Source organism: Lepisma saccharinum, chromosome 15 (genome assembly GCF_977018435.1).
Source record: "Lepisma saccharinum chromosome 15, izLepSacc3.1, whole genome shotgun sequence".
Lineage (NCBI taxonomy): Eukaryota > Metazoa > Arthropoda > Insecta > Zygentoma > Lepismatidae > Lepisma > Lepisma saccharinum.
The window spans coordinates 21,107,868-21,123,420 of NC_139243.1; the positions used below are offsets into that span (position 1 = coordinate 21,107,868).

The window sequence follows — 15,553 nt, forward strand, 5'->3', positions numbered from 1 at the left end:
GTAGAAGTGACGATAGCTCTCAAAAGCTTGGAATCTTTTCCACAACTCACCTGGTCGATATCCTAAGAGAATCGTTTCATCATTCGTCAAAGGCACTCGAAGAAAAAGAAAAGAATTCTTGGCTGAAATGTCTCCTTTTGTATGCTCGATTAATACTGGAATGCCCGAGAAATGGACTTACCTAGAATGCCCGGTTGAGTCATTTTGATTTCAGGTGATGTTCTGTCTGTTCTTTGTTGCATTTAATGAACCCGTATCAATTCCTGCCATTATAGTGTTGTTTTAGTGTATTTAGAGGTATTTTTTGAATTTTGATTTGTAGTTCGGCATATTATAAAAATGTAATCAACAAGTATATTATGATATATTTGTATTATTATTTAGAAATATAATGAAATGTGAACATGAAAATAAGTACAAATGCTATTTTTGATCATTACAACACATTTCAGAGAGGACATTTCAGACAAAAAACTAATACAATTAGCACTTCACAGAACATTTCAACGCTGGACAGTACATGAAAACAATAATGTTCTTTACATGCATGTAGGGCTACAGAACCTTAATAATTGAACCAAACAATAATGAAGTTATGGCATGAGCAATACTTTGCACGGCAAAACAGGTAACTGTGTGAATGCATAAACAATATTCCCTACCCTTGCTGTCTGTCACAAATGAAACATGAACGCTGAACGTTTGAGGTACACTTTCCACACTGTTACACAGTTTGCAAAATACAACAGTGCAGGTTTTTTTTTCACAGTTACACTTCACTTGGCAGTATTTAGTTGTGGTGACAGAAGTGTCTTCCGAGTCCTCCTCCTCTTCTGCATTTCCTGGCACAGTTACTCTCGAGACCATATTCAAATGTACGAGTTCTGTTGCTAGCTTCTTGATGAATTCCTGGCGGCTAATGTTTATTCCTGTTAGAGGACCCAAGCGTTGATGGCTGCTAGATCCAGGGTGTTGTGAAATGAATGGACAGGCCATCTTCTGGTACCTGTTCACACAGAATAAATATTTCCTTGCCATCTGATCGACAATGTCCACACCGTACTTCGTGTCGTAGTAACATCTGACTGTGTCAGGAGTTTTCTTTGTGTTGTCTGCAATGTCAACATATGACTGCATTGTGCTCCAAGACCAGAACATTCTTCTTCGCTTTTCCTTGTACGCTGTCAGTGTTATTGCATCATACTTGCATACCACAGTGGAATACAAATCTTTCTCCCCACAAGACTGGTAGATTTCTTTCTAAGCTCCTTTGCGAGGTTAATAGAAGTGAAAAAATGAGTTGCATCACCACAGAGTTGTACAACCTTTCACTGCCTCTTGATTCATTTTTTCCTCCATACGGAAATCCATTTACGACATATTTGCTCTCCTTGTCTACTGCAAGCAAGTACTTTTGGCCGTACTTATCAGGCTTCGAAGCCATGTGTTGCGTGAAAGGGCATCTTGCCTTACTTGGAAAGAACTGTTTATCAACGGTCAAGAAAGGGCCAGGTCTGTAACAGGAGATGCAATTTTCAATGAACCTGTTCCAGACAGCTGAGAACAGGGCAGATTTGTCAGTTTTTAACTGCTCTGAATGGCTAGACTTTTTGTCAAAGCGTAGGTACCTCAGAATTTAACAGAAACTATTCCGTGACATGGCCATTTTACACAATGGTACGCCTCAAAGATCAGTCCACAGGCTATGCACCAGGGCATCACTTTTACCAAATACACCGCGTGCATACATAATACCGATGAATGCTTTCAGCTCTTGTAAAGTTAGACTGAAAGTGGAGTTTTGCATTTGTCTGTGGGCTTCCGTCACTGTGCAATCACGAATATGTTCGAGTATATGTTTGTCGATGAACAAGTGCCATGAACTGACAGGACTTCCAGGCATGACATTTTTCTTTGCATGTCTGGTAGGCCCAAGTAATTCCTTTAGAACATTATGAGAAGTTTTCCTACCTGGAGTATTGTGTCCGGTAGCAGCCCGTTCCCACACAGTTCCATCAGGAGAAACCAAGCTTTCAGCGTCAACACTAGAACTGGAATACACCGGGTCAGGAGCTGGAGCACTTCCAGCGACAGTTGTATCATAATGCTGGACTTCAACGTCTTCAGCTGTGTCACTGCAGTGCACAGTTGTGTGGACACTTCTCAGGAGCTCAACGTGTTATTTTTCTGCGTTTCGCACTTTCACCTGGTTTTGGTTCATCACTAGACTCGTCCGATGACCTGGAACTGGACGGCAGAACAAACTCTTCATATGATTCTTCACAGTCTGCATCGTCCAAATCCGACAAATCATCTGGGATGTCATGAAGGTGTGCAAATATCTCTTCCGGACTGACATACTTTGCCGTGACATTGCTGTTGCAATATGTATGGGCCAGAAATCTTAAACCAAGTGTGGCAATTGTTGATTCAACACTGTTCTCTCTCCTCGCACTCCCCTGACAGGAAGCAAAGTCGAGGGGAGGGAGGCAGTATGACTGCGTGACAATTCTGAAAACTACCCCTCGCATGATACATTGTTGCCACAATTCCAGGTTCATTTTCTCATAATCTAGCCGGAAATAAGAAACTAGTCAAAATGACTCCATCGGCCATTTAAGGTAAATCATGCAAAATATCGCCAAACATATAAAGGGGAGAGGGACAATTTCCCCTAGGTCCTTCTCTCTTCGGCAGCTGCCGATCACTGTTGCCAGCTTCACCCTTTTGGAGCTAGATCTAGCTCTTTCGTGCACTCGTTTGGCTGTGAACTATGGCACCTGCCCCTTGCCCCATATGATGCCATCACTGGCTCCGGCTTACATAGACAACTTCTGTCATAAGTATACATTTTGCACGAAACGTGATATTGTTATATTGGCTACGTCGCCCACCCCCTCTTACATCCCAGCTACTTTTCTTTATAGCGCCTTGGCTGACGTGAAGAGGGCGTAATATTGTTATCCGGGAATACTTTATTTTCGATTTCATATGACCATCGGTGGATTATTGAGATGGGTGATGCTGCCGGATCTAGAGGGTGAAAACTAAGAATAAATTGCCATCACTTGAAAGCTAACGGCAATGACAGCGCCCTCTCACCCACACCCCCACTAATTTGACACCTAAAATTACCCCAGGAGGCACTTTATCCAGTTTCGTAAATCTAGCTCTTTGAAAGTTTTTACTCCGTTTATGGTGAAATTTAGTTTTTTTGTGTGCATCAGGTTTGGCAACACTTCCAGGATGGCCTTAGGATGCAGGGAGAAATACATTGCTCTTATGGAAGTATTATTTTATTTGTTCTCTTGGGAATATCTTGCTTCCGATGACATAGAAAAATATATCAACGGAAAAAGGACAGACTGAAGTAGTAATTGACAGGCGGAAATGTCGAAACTTCATTTGATTAGCCATAACTTTTAAGTTGAAGTTGATTCCCAATAAGGAATACATGGTAATTAACTCTGATACACTTACGTAAGTGTATAAGAGTTAATTACCTATCTCCACATAACCGCCAAACTGATATCTTTAGATGCAATGGAATACATGGGTTTCTGAAAATTCGTATTCATCATATTTTTCAAAAATCGTATCTAGCTTAACAATCAACTTTAAAAAACACTTTCACTTGCAACATGTGGAGAAATTCATACTCCATTGAACACCAGCTTTTTCCCTCAGTAGCATTGCCCATTCGGACAATATTGAAATAAATGCACAACTGGTGCGAAATTGTCCCTCATCCCCTTAAACAACGTGCATGAAATTTTTTAGTCTTTTTTGAAGTACAAATGAATAAAAGTCACGGAAAGTTTTTATCTTCACTTGCATAGAAAGACAATTGTGATAAAAAAAATATGGAGAAGGAGTCAAAATGATTCCACTGGACATTCTAGTGTTAACCAATGTCACTTAGGTTCAATGTTCTCTTCTCTGCGATTATGATCAATAATTGCTTTCTCTGTGTGTTTGTAGCCCCCTCAGTCTAGTGGAGGGGAGTGTAAACACCCAAGGATTTACTCCACGCGACGCCACTGCAATACAGTGCTAATAAATTAAATGTTGTAAGATCATACGAGGTGTGGCTAGAAAAAAACCGGACTGTTGCTATAAAATCTTTTATTGGTTATTTTGTACAATACAAACATTACCCTCTTCAAAGTACTCTCCTGAACTATAGATACACCGCTCCATACGAATTTTCCATTGCTGGAAATCATTTTGAATCAATTCACCGATTTGCAATGTTTGACTCAGTTTTTGATGTGCAAGGCCGTCCAGGACGCAAGTAGTCCATGATCACTTCTCGTCCCTCTTCAAACCTTTGAAACCACTCAAACACTTGCATGTGTGATAAACACTCATCTCTGTATACTTCCTTCAACAAACCATTAGTTTCTGTGGCAGATTTTCCGAGTGTCATAAGAGACTTCAAATTAATATGCTGTTCCACTTCCACAGTTAACATTTTTCCGATGGAGCACAGATGTACGGTTCACTTCGTCCACAAGCTACAGCGGAACTGATCGCCGCGTACCCTGGGCAATCACACAGTCGATAGGCAGGATATCACGTTATACACTCATTCACCGCTTGACCTGCTTCCCGTTTGTCGATAGCAACATCAATCTGTTTTTTTTTTTCTAGCCACACCTCGTATTTCAAAGTGTGTATAACTTTATCTTAGTTGGATTCATGGCTTTCTTCGACCATATTAAACCTCTCCCCTGAGAAAAAGGGGCTGCTGCCTGAATTAGCTGTAGTTTTTTCTTTTCTACCTCTGGCTATTCATCCTCTTTTCAATCAACTTTGTAGCTGAGCACATTAAGTGGTCAACTTTCAATCTTATCACCAAAGTTCGCAGGTTAAGTCCCAGCTTTTACATGGACGTTCTTTGTGATTGTCCCTTCATCAATTACATCTTATCTTCACTGTTCCATTGTCATAGTTTGGCAAAAGTGGCAGAATTGTGACACTAAATAACAAATTACGAAAACCATCTCTAACAACCTCCATTTACAGTCACGCCTGCCTCTGCTTATAGGATGGAAGGAAGGTACTAGAATTGTTCTGGTCCTGAAGGAAGCCATTAAAGTACTTTAGCAAGGATGGACTGATAGATTAGGAAAAGAAAAACACCTTTGGACGTAAAATTTATGCAACCATGAGGGTCAGTTTATTTTCAGTCACTGAACCCCTGCCAAATTGGATTTTTAGGTCTGTGAAAAACAAACACATGGCTGTGGTTCTATTTCTAAGTTGTTCTAAGAGCACAAGCTGTAGCTAGAAATTGTTAACAGAAAAAGGGTACATAAAAGGGTTTTGAAAAAAGGAACCTGAATACCGATTTCAAAATCTGCAGGTCCAGTCCCGACAATATGATGTTCATGTTTGTGATTAAGGTTCATTCTTCATTTGCAATAGAGATGAGTGATGTACTTACAGCTGTGATAAAATCCTTTTTGTTTCATTGTAGTTCTAATTACAAGCATGCAGATTGTTGCCAACGACAACTTGAAAAACCAAAGACATGCATCATGTAAGCTATTATTTTGTGGCTGTGTATTCTCGGTAACAAATATTTGTGAAGTGCTTTGTGTCTGCTCTCCAAGTTTTGCTGTTATGTGCACAACCTCACAATAATCGTAAGAGAGATTTTTTTTTCTTGTGTCAAGCATGCATTTGGTTAATTTATTAAAATGTAAATCATTGGTAAAATTCTCACTAATTTCAGTTTCCTCATTTTTCTTTCAGAACAAGATGCTGGGTTGGAAGCACTGTCAAAGGTCATTTCCAGGCAAAAGGAGATTGCACACGTGATTGGCAATGAAGTAGATACTCAAAATGGTAAGCGAAAAGAAAGAAAAAGCACTTATTCCAAGCAGGGATTTTATTTCTGGGAGCCTAAGTTATTTTTTCTTTACGTGCAAATGTCTGTGTCCCAGTATATAACATGCTAGGATTCCCTTGTAGATAATTTGTAGCACTTTATAGAGATAATGATTTTTAAGCCACCAAATGATATTTCATGTTCATGATAGGTGAAACATTTTAACAGCCCCTCGCATCCATAAATATGCCACTAATTGCAAGATATCAAATTCGCTTCGTGCTGCATCATCACAAGTTTGGGTTCAAATTCTTTCATTCATTTTTGTCACAGCCACTTAAATTTAAACTCTGTGCAATTATCCATGTTACCACCTTCTACCATAATATGAAAATTATCAAGAGTTGCCTACAGTCATTGAAAAAATGTAGATTAAAACGTAATTAAAAATTGTGTGTATAAAGTAGAAGGGAGGTGTTAATTTTGTTTGTGTGAGCGCTCCCATTTTGCAACCATGTTATAATTTGCATGTTCTGCTAAAGATCCTGAGATGTTCTGGATTGAAACGTTGACAATTCTGTTTCTTCACATCATACATTGAATGTTTTTGCCTTCTCAAGAATCTTTCTCCAATCCTGTTAAAAACCACACAAAAGAAGTAACAGCACTGTAGAAACCTTGAACAGACTTTGAAAGTGCCTTATACCATGCTGTTTATTTATTTTGTGTGTGTGGTTTTTTAACAAAAATGTAGGTGGAACTTAAATAAAATGTATGTGTGTGTACATGGATGTATGATGAATTATGAACATACCATAATATTTAGAGTAGTTCTTATGATGAACAAAATAATAAATAATAGGGCTGAGCCGATATCACCAATACTTGTATAATTCCAACTTAAAATAACAAAGGTTATATTATATATATACATACCCATACATATAATATATATATTATATAAATTATATGTGTGTGTCTGTGTAATTATTAATATTACATTTTATACGTATGCATTTCTGACGAGGGGCGATGAATAATTAACCCACCAAACAATGCTCTGTTGCAATGATGCATCTCAACTTTACATTTTTCTTTTAAGTGACAATTGATCAGATGTTTCAAATATTAGAGAAATATTAAGTGAAGCTAAGAGCAAGGCAAGGGTGTGGTCGTCGTCCTCCTCTCCCCCAATGTTGAAAAAGAATCATGCCTCTTCAACCTGCTCTAAAACTAAGGGATCACTCTTCCCAAACTAACATTAAATCATCCGTGAAAACAAGAATAATTAGCGATTTACCAGCTCCGGACACGTCTTCTAAAACTAACAGTAAAGATGTAATGTGAAACCAATCTCGTCTCTTTTTTGTCCTTTAACAAAGAATAATAATTAGTAAACTAAATGTAACGGGAGAATGAAAACTTACCAGTCTCTTGCTTCTATATCAGGCGATTGACTTCAGTACAGTGATCTTCCGACGTGACTTTGCTTTCGATATACTTTCGGAAATAATTTCTAAGAAAAATTAAATGCATAGTTCTATCACTTGGCGTGAGAGGAAATCCAAACCCATCACTACACTTTCCAGAAACTAACTGCCGTCATCTGTCGTTCTAAGATAATTATTCCCCTGCCGCGTTCCTTGTGCTGAAACTCGCCTGCTGACTAAAACCTGATCGGGACAAACAAAAGTCTAAAGTTGGAAAGGAAAAGGGGGATTAGCCCAGGTATTTGAATTTCCAGGAAAATGCTATGTACTTTGTCTGAGACACGTCCACCACTTTCATGGGTGATGACTTTTCTTGACTGCAGGAGGTCACTAAAGAGAGAAATGTCCGCAAACACCAAAGAAAGTGGAAGGATTACCAACAGGTGCATCGGTACCTCATTGGGGTTATTGTTACGAGAGACTGCATCTGTATGAACAAAGGCTGGTAGACTTCGAAGATAACTAAACAGAAGCAGCCTACTCCTATGGGGATAATTTCACGTTACGCTTAAGTTGCAAGATACTTGACCGCGAGTCTTATCTGCGTACAGAACTTGCTGTTCCCGGAAACTTGAGTACAGGTTCATTTAACAAATGCACAACTATTTTTCATTTTTTTTCAGAGCCAAAGGTAAGTTGGAAAAGGTGAACGAAATTTTGAAATGGAAGAAGATAATTGCTTTTGGAAACAATGGTATCGGCAAGTATCGGTGCAAAAATATAAACCGATACTTAATGATACATCAGTATCGGCACAGCCCTAATAAATAATAATAACAAACCAATTTGTAAGAGTAGCGAAACCTTTTTTCCCAGATAAAAAGCACCAGTGATGATAATAAATACCATTAGTATTTAAATATGCACTTATTAGTAGTATCATCTATTCATTTGAGATTGGCATTCCGGCTATTAGCTGAAACCACTTTCAGCACTGACCGTGGGAAAAATGGTACATCGTATGAATTTTATTATTTATATTCATCCATCTTATAATTAAGGATAATATAACGGTACACACATATTTCCTTGTTACATTAAAGTTGTGACTGCTTTGGCTAACCAGTTAATGTTTCAAGTTGCATTTTTGTAATCTTCTTCAGGAGGCTGAAACTAAATCCCTCATTTTACTATTTCTCTGTACTCTACAGAAATCATTGATGACCTAGCTGACCATATGGATAGAACGGATGCCAGGTTGTTGTCTGAAACGAAGCAGGTTCGAGTGATAGATCGAAAAGATCGGACGTGGGGTGAGTGTTAACGTTTACAAATATATATGTCTGGTGACAGTAATTATTTTTAAGTGTATGTATTAATTGTGTTATATAACTTTTTCCACTAAAATATACTGTATTTCAGGGTGTCGACCAGTCAAGAAAGTCATGAAAGTAAAGAAATCAACATGTAGGTCATGAAGTCATGAAATACTTGTGGTCAGGAATTTTGCTTTCACAATGACTGACTGATTTAGTTTATTTTACTTCACTTTTCTGCCCCTTTGGCCAATCGCAAAGATGAGGATGAATGGTGGTAAGATAAAATGGGTGAAGGGTCAATCACAAACATATAGGAATGACACGAGCCCACAAAAGATTATGCTGGCTGAGAGTCCAGATGCCAGTGCCTCGCCAGTCTGCCAATTGCAGTCCTGAACGCATCTTAACTGGCCTTTTTGGTTTTGCTTTTTCATTAAATAAATACAGTGTGTCCGGCTTAAAAGTATACTAACTAACTAACTCCCTAGCCTTCTTAAACCTGAAGGTTCATGGCTGCAGCAACACAGGCCTTCCATTTTTCCCTATCTTGAGCAAGTTCTATATACTCTTTTCCATCCCTACCTATTTCCCTTAGGTCCATCTCAACGTTGTCCCTCAATCTTCGTCTTGGCCTTCCTACAGGTCTCGTACCATCAGGTTTCCCAACAAGAATCCTGTAAACTCCTCTTTCCTCTCCCATTCGTGCCACGTGCCCTGCCCACCTAAGTCTTCTTGATTTAATTATTCTAATAATATCTGGACATGAATACAAATTATGTAGTTCTAAATTATGTAACCTTCTCCACCCACCTGTCTCCTCATCCCTTTTAGGTCCAAAGATTTTCCTAAGGATCTTATTTTCAAGTACTCGCAATTTATGTTCCTCTTTCAATGTAAGGGACCAAGTTTCGCATCCATATAATACTACAGGCAAAATTACTGTTTTGTATATTTTAACTTTTAGCTTCTTAGATATTAAACGAGAAGACAAAAGTTTATGAAGAGAGAAGTAACATGCATTTCCTGAATTAAGCCTACTTTTTATTTCCTCTTTAATATAATTTTCATTTGTTAATATTACTCCTAGGTATTTGAATTTGGAAACTGGTTCAAACTAGTTGTTATCAATAATTAGATTTTGATTATTACCTAACACTTGGTTTCGGTCTGTAAGCATATATTTAATTTTCTCTTTGTTAACTTCCAAACCTATCTCTTTAGCAGTTTTGAAAAATATTTTAGCATTATTCTTAATTGTATTCACATCATCCCCCAGTAAGTCTACATCATCTGCATATGCTAACAACTGAGTCACACCATTTAATTTTAGTCCTTCTTTAGTTTCTTTTACCTTCCTAACAGCATATTCTAAGGCAAAATTAAAGAGCAATGGGGATAATGCATCTCCTTGTTTTAACCCATCATGAATTGTAAATTTGTCAGACATATTAATACCCACACGAATTTTACTTTCTGTTTCACTGGTGCATATTTTTATCATGCTAACAAGCTTCTTAGGTATTCCAAACTCTACTAATATATTATATAATTTATCTCTTTTGACCGAATCATATGCTTTTTTGAAATCAATGAATAGCTGGTGGACATTTTGATTATATTCCCACTTTTTCTCAAGTGTCTGTCTGATGTGAAAAATTTGATCTGTGGTTGATCTGTTACGTTTAAATCCACATTGATAATCACCTATAATTTCATTAGCATATGGGGTTAGTCTTGTTAAAATAATGTTTGATAATATTTTATATGTTGTTGAGAGTAGAGAAATTCCACGGTAATTATTGCAGTTCATTTTATCACCTTTTTTAAACACTGGAACAATTATGGATTCTTTCCACTGTTGAGGGATTTCTACTTTATTCCATATTAAACAAATTAATTTATGAATTTGACATATTAATGAATTTCCACCAAATTTAATTAACTCAGCTGGTATTAAATCAATGCCAGGTGCTTTGTTATTCTTTAGCCTTTTAATAGCATCCTTAACTTCAGTCAAGTTAGGTTCTGGAACTAAAGGTTCTGCTGTGTGGACTTCATTTACTTCTGATTTATCTCCTACATGGACATTTAAAAGGTCATTAAAGTAGTTCTTCCATCTCTTTAGAATATCGCTTGGGTCAGCTAGAAAATCACCGTCTTTATCTTTTATCAAGTTTACTTTAGGTTGCCACCCCTTTCTAAACTCATTTACACCTTTATATAAATCTCTGATATTTTTATTTTTGCTGTTTGTTTCAATTTCGTTAATTTTGCTTTTCAAGTAATCTATTTTTTTAATTCTAAACATGCGGTTAACTTCTCGCTTTACTCTTTTTCCCCCGAACCCTGAGTGAAATAGAGTCTCATGCCACCGCTGGAGAAAAGGTTAAAAGTATAATAAGATAAAAAAGTATATTGAGATATTTCCGTACAGTTTTCTTCTATCTATGGAGTAACTCAAAGTTTTTTTTAAGTACCTAATACACCTCGATATTTGCAACATTAGTACCATGACAGATGTCCAACATATATTCAAGCTCTCCTCATGTGTTGTACAGCATTACTGGCATCACATTCTGGATTGCAGCACAAATGCTCAGGAAGGTTACGATCTCGTGTTTGGTACACTTGAGACTTTACAAAACCCCACAGAAAAAATCAAGCAGAGTAAAGTCCACAGTAGTCTCCATCATTGGCACTTAAACTTGGACAGTTACATTACATACATGTGAAATTGTATCTTAATTTGACAATTTAGAAATAAAATATAACAAGTTGAAATCTTTCAAATCATTTTGAAACCTGCTATATAATGGGTGGGGCACCTAAAAGTACCACAGCGAATAGTTCTGAAACACGAAGGTTTACGGCAGTTCTGACGTCACCGATGTAAATGTGGTCAAGGGGCCCAGTGGACAGAGCATGTTTGGTCTCTAGTCGCCATCTTGAATTCAACTTCAGAATTTTAAATGGGAAGGGGGGGATATATCAAATCAGGCTAGAATTTCACGAGAAATGCAATGGTGAAGGTTTTTTCGACGAATCTTCAACCAGAAAAAAGTTATGACTGAATTCTTGTACCAATTTGATCCTTTTCGAGGTGTCAGAAGTTAACATTAAAATGTCTTTAGGATGTCAGTAATGCATCGAGATCAAAGTGACGTCTAGGGAGAGAAGTTCGCATGCCATTGCACACGATTTTAATCGGATACATCCTCGAAGAGCTGCGAATTACGAATGGTTATTTCGAACAATTACAGTGTGACGCTTCCATTGAATGAAAAGTCCTTCACAGTGACGGGGCTAATTTTCATGTTCATAAGGAAGTCCAAACAGAATATTCAACACTTTTTATGTGAAAACCCATTTTGGACAGATCACAGCCGAGTGGTTAGTGCTGGTAAGGTAATGGTGTGGCATGCTGTGTGGAACATGATTGGCTAGTCAATTTTCCTTCGACGGAACCTTAAATGCTTAGGGCTACTTGGATTTGTTAAATGAACAGGTTTTATCATCCTTGCGTGGGCCTCCCCCATGGCACAGTGGTAGCGTCATTGCCTTGTAATCAAGGGGTCCCGGGTTCGATCCCCGGTGGAGGCACAAGTGGTTCAGATCCCACTTTAAACTGTAGGTCCAGTCTCGATTAGCCTTACTGTGCATAAAGTGGACTTAAAACACCAACTCAATTTATCATCCTTGCTTACGGAAGAAGGTACTTTTTACAGTTTCTTTTTCAGTAGGGCGGAACACCAGAACACTGTGGGAACTTTAGTTATCAGATGACAAGTGTCGCATATTCTTTTTATTAACTTCACCATGAACATTGTCACTGTGGAGGATTTTTCATTCAACGGAAGTAGCTGTAATTGTTCGAGACAACCATTCGTAATTCCCAGTTCTTCGAGGATGTATCCGATTAAAATCGTGTGCAATGGCATGCGAACTTAAAGACATTTTAATGTTAATTTCGGACACCTCAAAAAGGAGCAAATTGGTACAAGAATTCAGGCAGAACTTTTTTACTAGTTGAAGATTTGTCGAAAAAATCTTCACCATTGCATTTCTCTTGAAATTCTAGCCTCATTTGATATATCATCCCCTTCCCATTTAAAATTCTGAAGTTGAATTCAAGATGGCGACTAGAGACCAAACATGCTCTGTCCACTGGCCCCCTTGACCACATTTACATCGGTGACTTCAAAACTGCCATAAACCTTCACGTTTCAGAACTATTTGCTGTGGTACTTTTAGGTGCTCCACCCGGTATATACTGCTGCCTAATTGTGATATCAATGGAAAAGAAAACTTTTATTCCATGAAATAATAAGATACAATGTGTAATCATTCATATTTGACATTCTACTGCCTAGCTCTTGAGTATCAGCTTCTCAGCATTGTCTGTGCGAACTGCCATTGCACTTGAACAAAACCCTGTAAAAAACTTTTTACTGTAAGTGAAACAGTACAGTATGGGTAACATTTTGAGGAAGTATGCCAAACATTTATAACAGAAATTTTGTATACACCTACTGCTTTTATACACCATACAGGGAATTAATATTATTAGGAATTTGAAACTAAATTTTGTTCACTTGTAAAATTAGCTATACTGAGAATTTATTCTATAATGGATGTTTGTGTTTGTCCACTCTTCAGTGGAAAATGTTTTACACATAAAGTACTTATTTTCTAATTACATCCACCCTGCCAAAAAATGAAAACCCTAATCTTTCCCATATGCTCTTTGAAAACCTTTGCTATTGTTGTGGATATTAGAAATGCAGCAAGAAGGAAGTGTTGTTACCTTTAGTCTTGCAACACATATGATTGCAATGATTATTATGATCAGTTAATTATTTTCTGTGCAGATTAATTCTCAAACTGTTACAGGGAGGTCACAAAGTGGGCGTACCCCCCCCCCCCCCCTGTATTTTCGACACTACGATGTTTGTCGCTTGATATGAACACATACCTGATGGTTTAAGTGTCCAGAACATCGGTATGGATACCGTCCTTTTCGTAGCACGGCCGAACTCTGCGTCATATTTTGACACACTTCGCGATGCAAGTGTGTATAAGACCTTTTTTCCGGGCGGTGACGTTCCCCTCAATAACGTTCTGAAGGGCCTCCAAGAAATCCCAGAGGTGGATAATCAATGACACAGGTGTGTGTTCATATCAAGTAATCCAACTATTACCATTGTAGTGTCGAAAATAAAGTGGGGTATGCCCACTTTGTGACCACCCTGTAGAAGCAGTGGTGGTGATTAGGATGGGACAGTTGCCCCCACACTATGGCCCCTTAATGATGAGCCTTGTGTACCAAGAGAAAGTAAACTGTCCCAACCCCCCAGTTTTGGTGCCCAGTCGCCACTGTATTGAAGTATGTAAGAATTAAAAACAATTTATTTTTAAGTAAATGTGTGGGGAAGGTGTTCACAAAAGGTGTTGAGATTTGGAAACTTTGCCCTTGAAAACCTGTAATCATCCTTGCATTTCAGTTCAGTTCGAAAATTTGCAACCAGATTTTACTGATATTTCTTATTTCTTCTTTATTTGCAGTGTACTGGGTGATAATTCTACTTTTATTGGTTACAATTGTGATAATTGCACTTGTTTAGTGAACATATGCCTGAAGTTTAACTGCCAAAGTGACACATAGCAAATGTCTCAATAGACTTGTCTCTCATACTTGTACAGACTGATACAATCATCACTAATTCCAGTTTTTTAAATAGGTAAGTGCAGAAGAATGAATGTGATTTTTATATGAAATAGGTACCATGATGTGAATGGTCAACGAATTCCATTTGGGATACACTGTAAAGAAATCTGTTTCTGTTATCTACGGGTAACTGTAAAATAAAATTGTAATATAATGATATTTTAGTACTTGTAAATAAAAACCAAAGTTATTAATCTGCATATTATTTTACTTTGGCACTACTTTTATTCATGTAACATGTTGTTTTCTTGAAACTTTGTCTCATGATTTTCTATGTAGAGATTATCCAGATGTTTTTCATCCATACAGTTGTAGGCGACATCACCGTATTCTTCTTAGTAGAAACCGGATGTTAGGCACCATCATCATCATCATCCTTCGCTGTTTCCTGCCTCTGGCTGGGTCAGCATAGAAGTCAAGCCTTTCCAATATTGTCCTCTTCTCCTAACTCTCTCCACTATCTGCTTTTTCTACAGACATCTTGGTCTCCCCCTTGGCCTTATTCCCACTCCTTGTGTATGGTAAGCTCTTACTGGTAGTCTTTCTGCACCCATCCTCTTCATGTGTCCGAACCATCTCATCTGTGCCTGATCTATTCTGTCCTGCAGCTTCACCACCCCCACTGTCTGTCTGCTCTTCTCATTCCTTATTCTATCCCTTCTAGTCTTCCCCAATATACTCCTTAATAATTTCATCTCCACTGCCTGCATCTTTCTTTTGTCTCTCTCTGTCATTGTCCAAGTCTCTGCTCCGTATGTAATTATTGGTACATCCCTGTTCCATATTAACCCTTTCGAGGCGGATGACGAAATATTAGTCATGCATGGAAATTCCCCAAGGACGGGGCTCATTTTAAGCAAAATGTAACATGTTGGAAAATGTTTTTTTTTTTAAAAAAGTTGTAATAACACGATAAATGCCAATGAGGGCTCATTTTATTCAGAATTTCCAAGGCTTTCGTTCGGTAAGGTAAACATATCAATGTGTACCCATTTTTGGAAGCAACAGACAGGAATTTCAAATATTCTTTTTTTTCAAAGTTTGGCTAGCTCCCGTCCGGTAGCACTCATCGATCTGGGCAAACCACCACTTGTCGCTGATTGCCCCAAGTTATGTAATGGCGAATAGATAGTATCAAAACGATAATACAAATAGTAAATTTTATTTTAAAAAACAGAAGAAAACTGAAGGTCAAGTAGAATGTTTATCACAACTGACCAGAAACTCCATCAGAAATTTGCCC

The 15,553-nt window shown here is 37.9% G+C and overlaps 1 protein-coding gene across 1 annotated transcript in view; it reads left to right on the forward strand.

Moving 5' to 3' along the window:
- Positions 1-14,508, forward strand: part of Syx8 (syntaxin 8) — a 29,291-nt gene extending 14,783 nt beyond the window's left edge. The window contains exons 5-7 of the mRNA XM_083136375.1: positions 5,761-5,853; positions 8,478-8,579; positions 14,148-14,508. Coding sequence (XP_082992501.1) covers positions 5,761-5,853; positions 8,478-8,579; positions 14,148-14,206 — 254 coding nt within the window. The 3' untranslated portion in view covers positions 14,207-14,508. The remainder of the gene's footprint in view (positions 1-5,760; positions 5,854-8,477; positions 8,580-14,147) is intronic.
- The last annotated feature ends 1,045 nt before the right edge of the window (positions 14,509-15,553 follow it).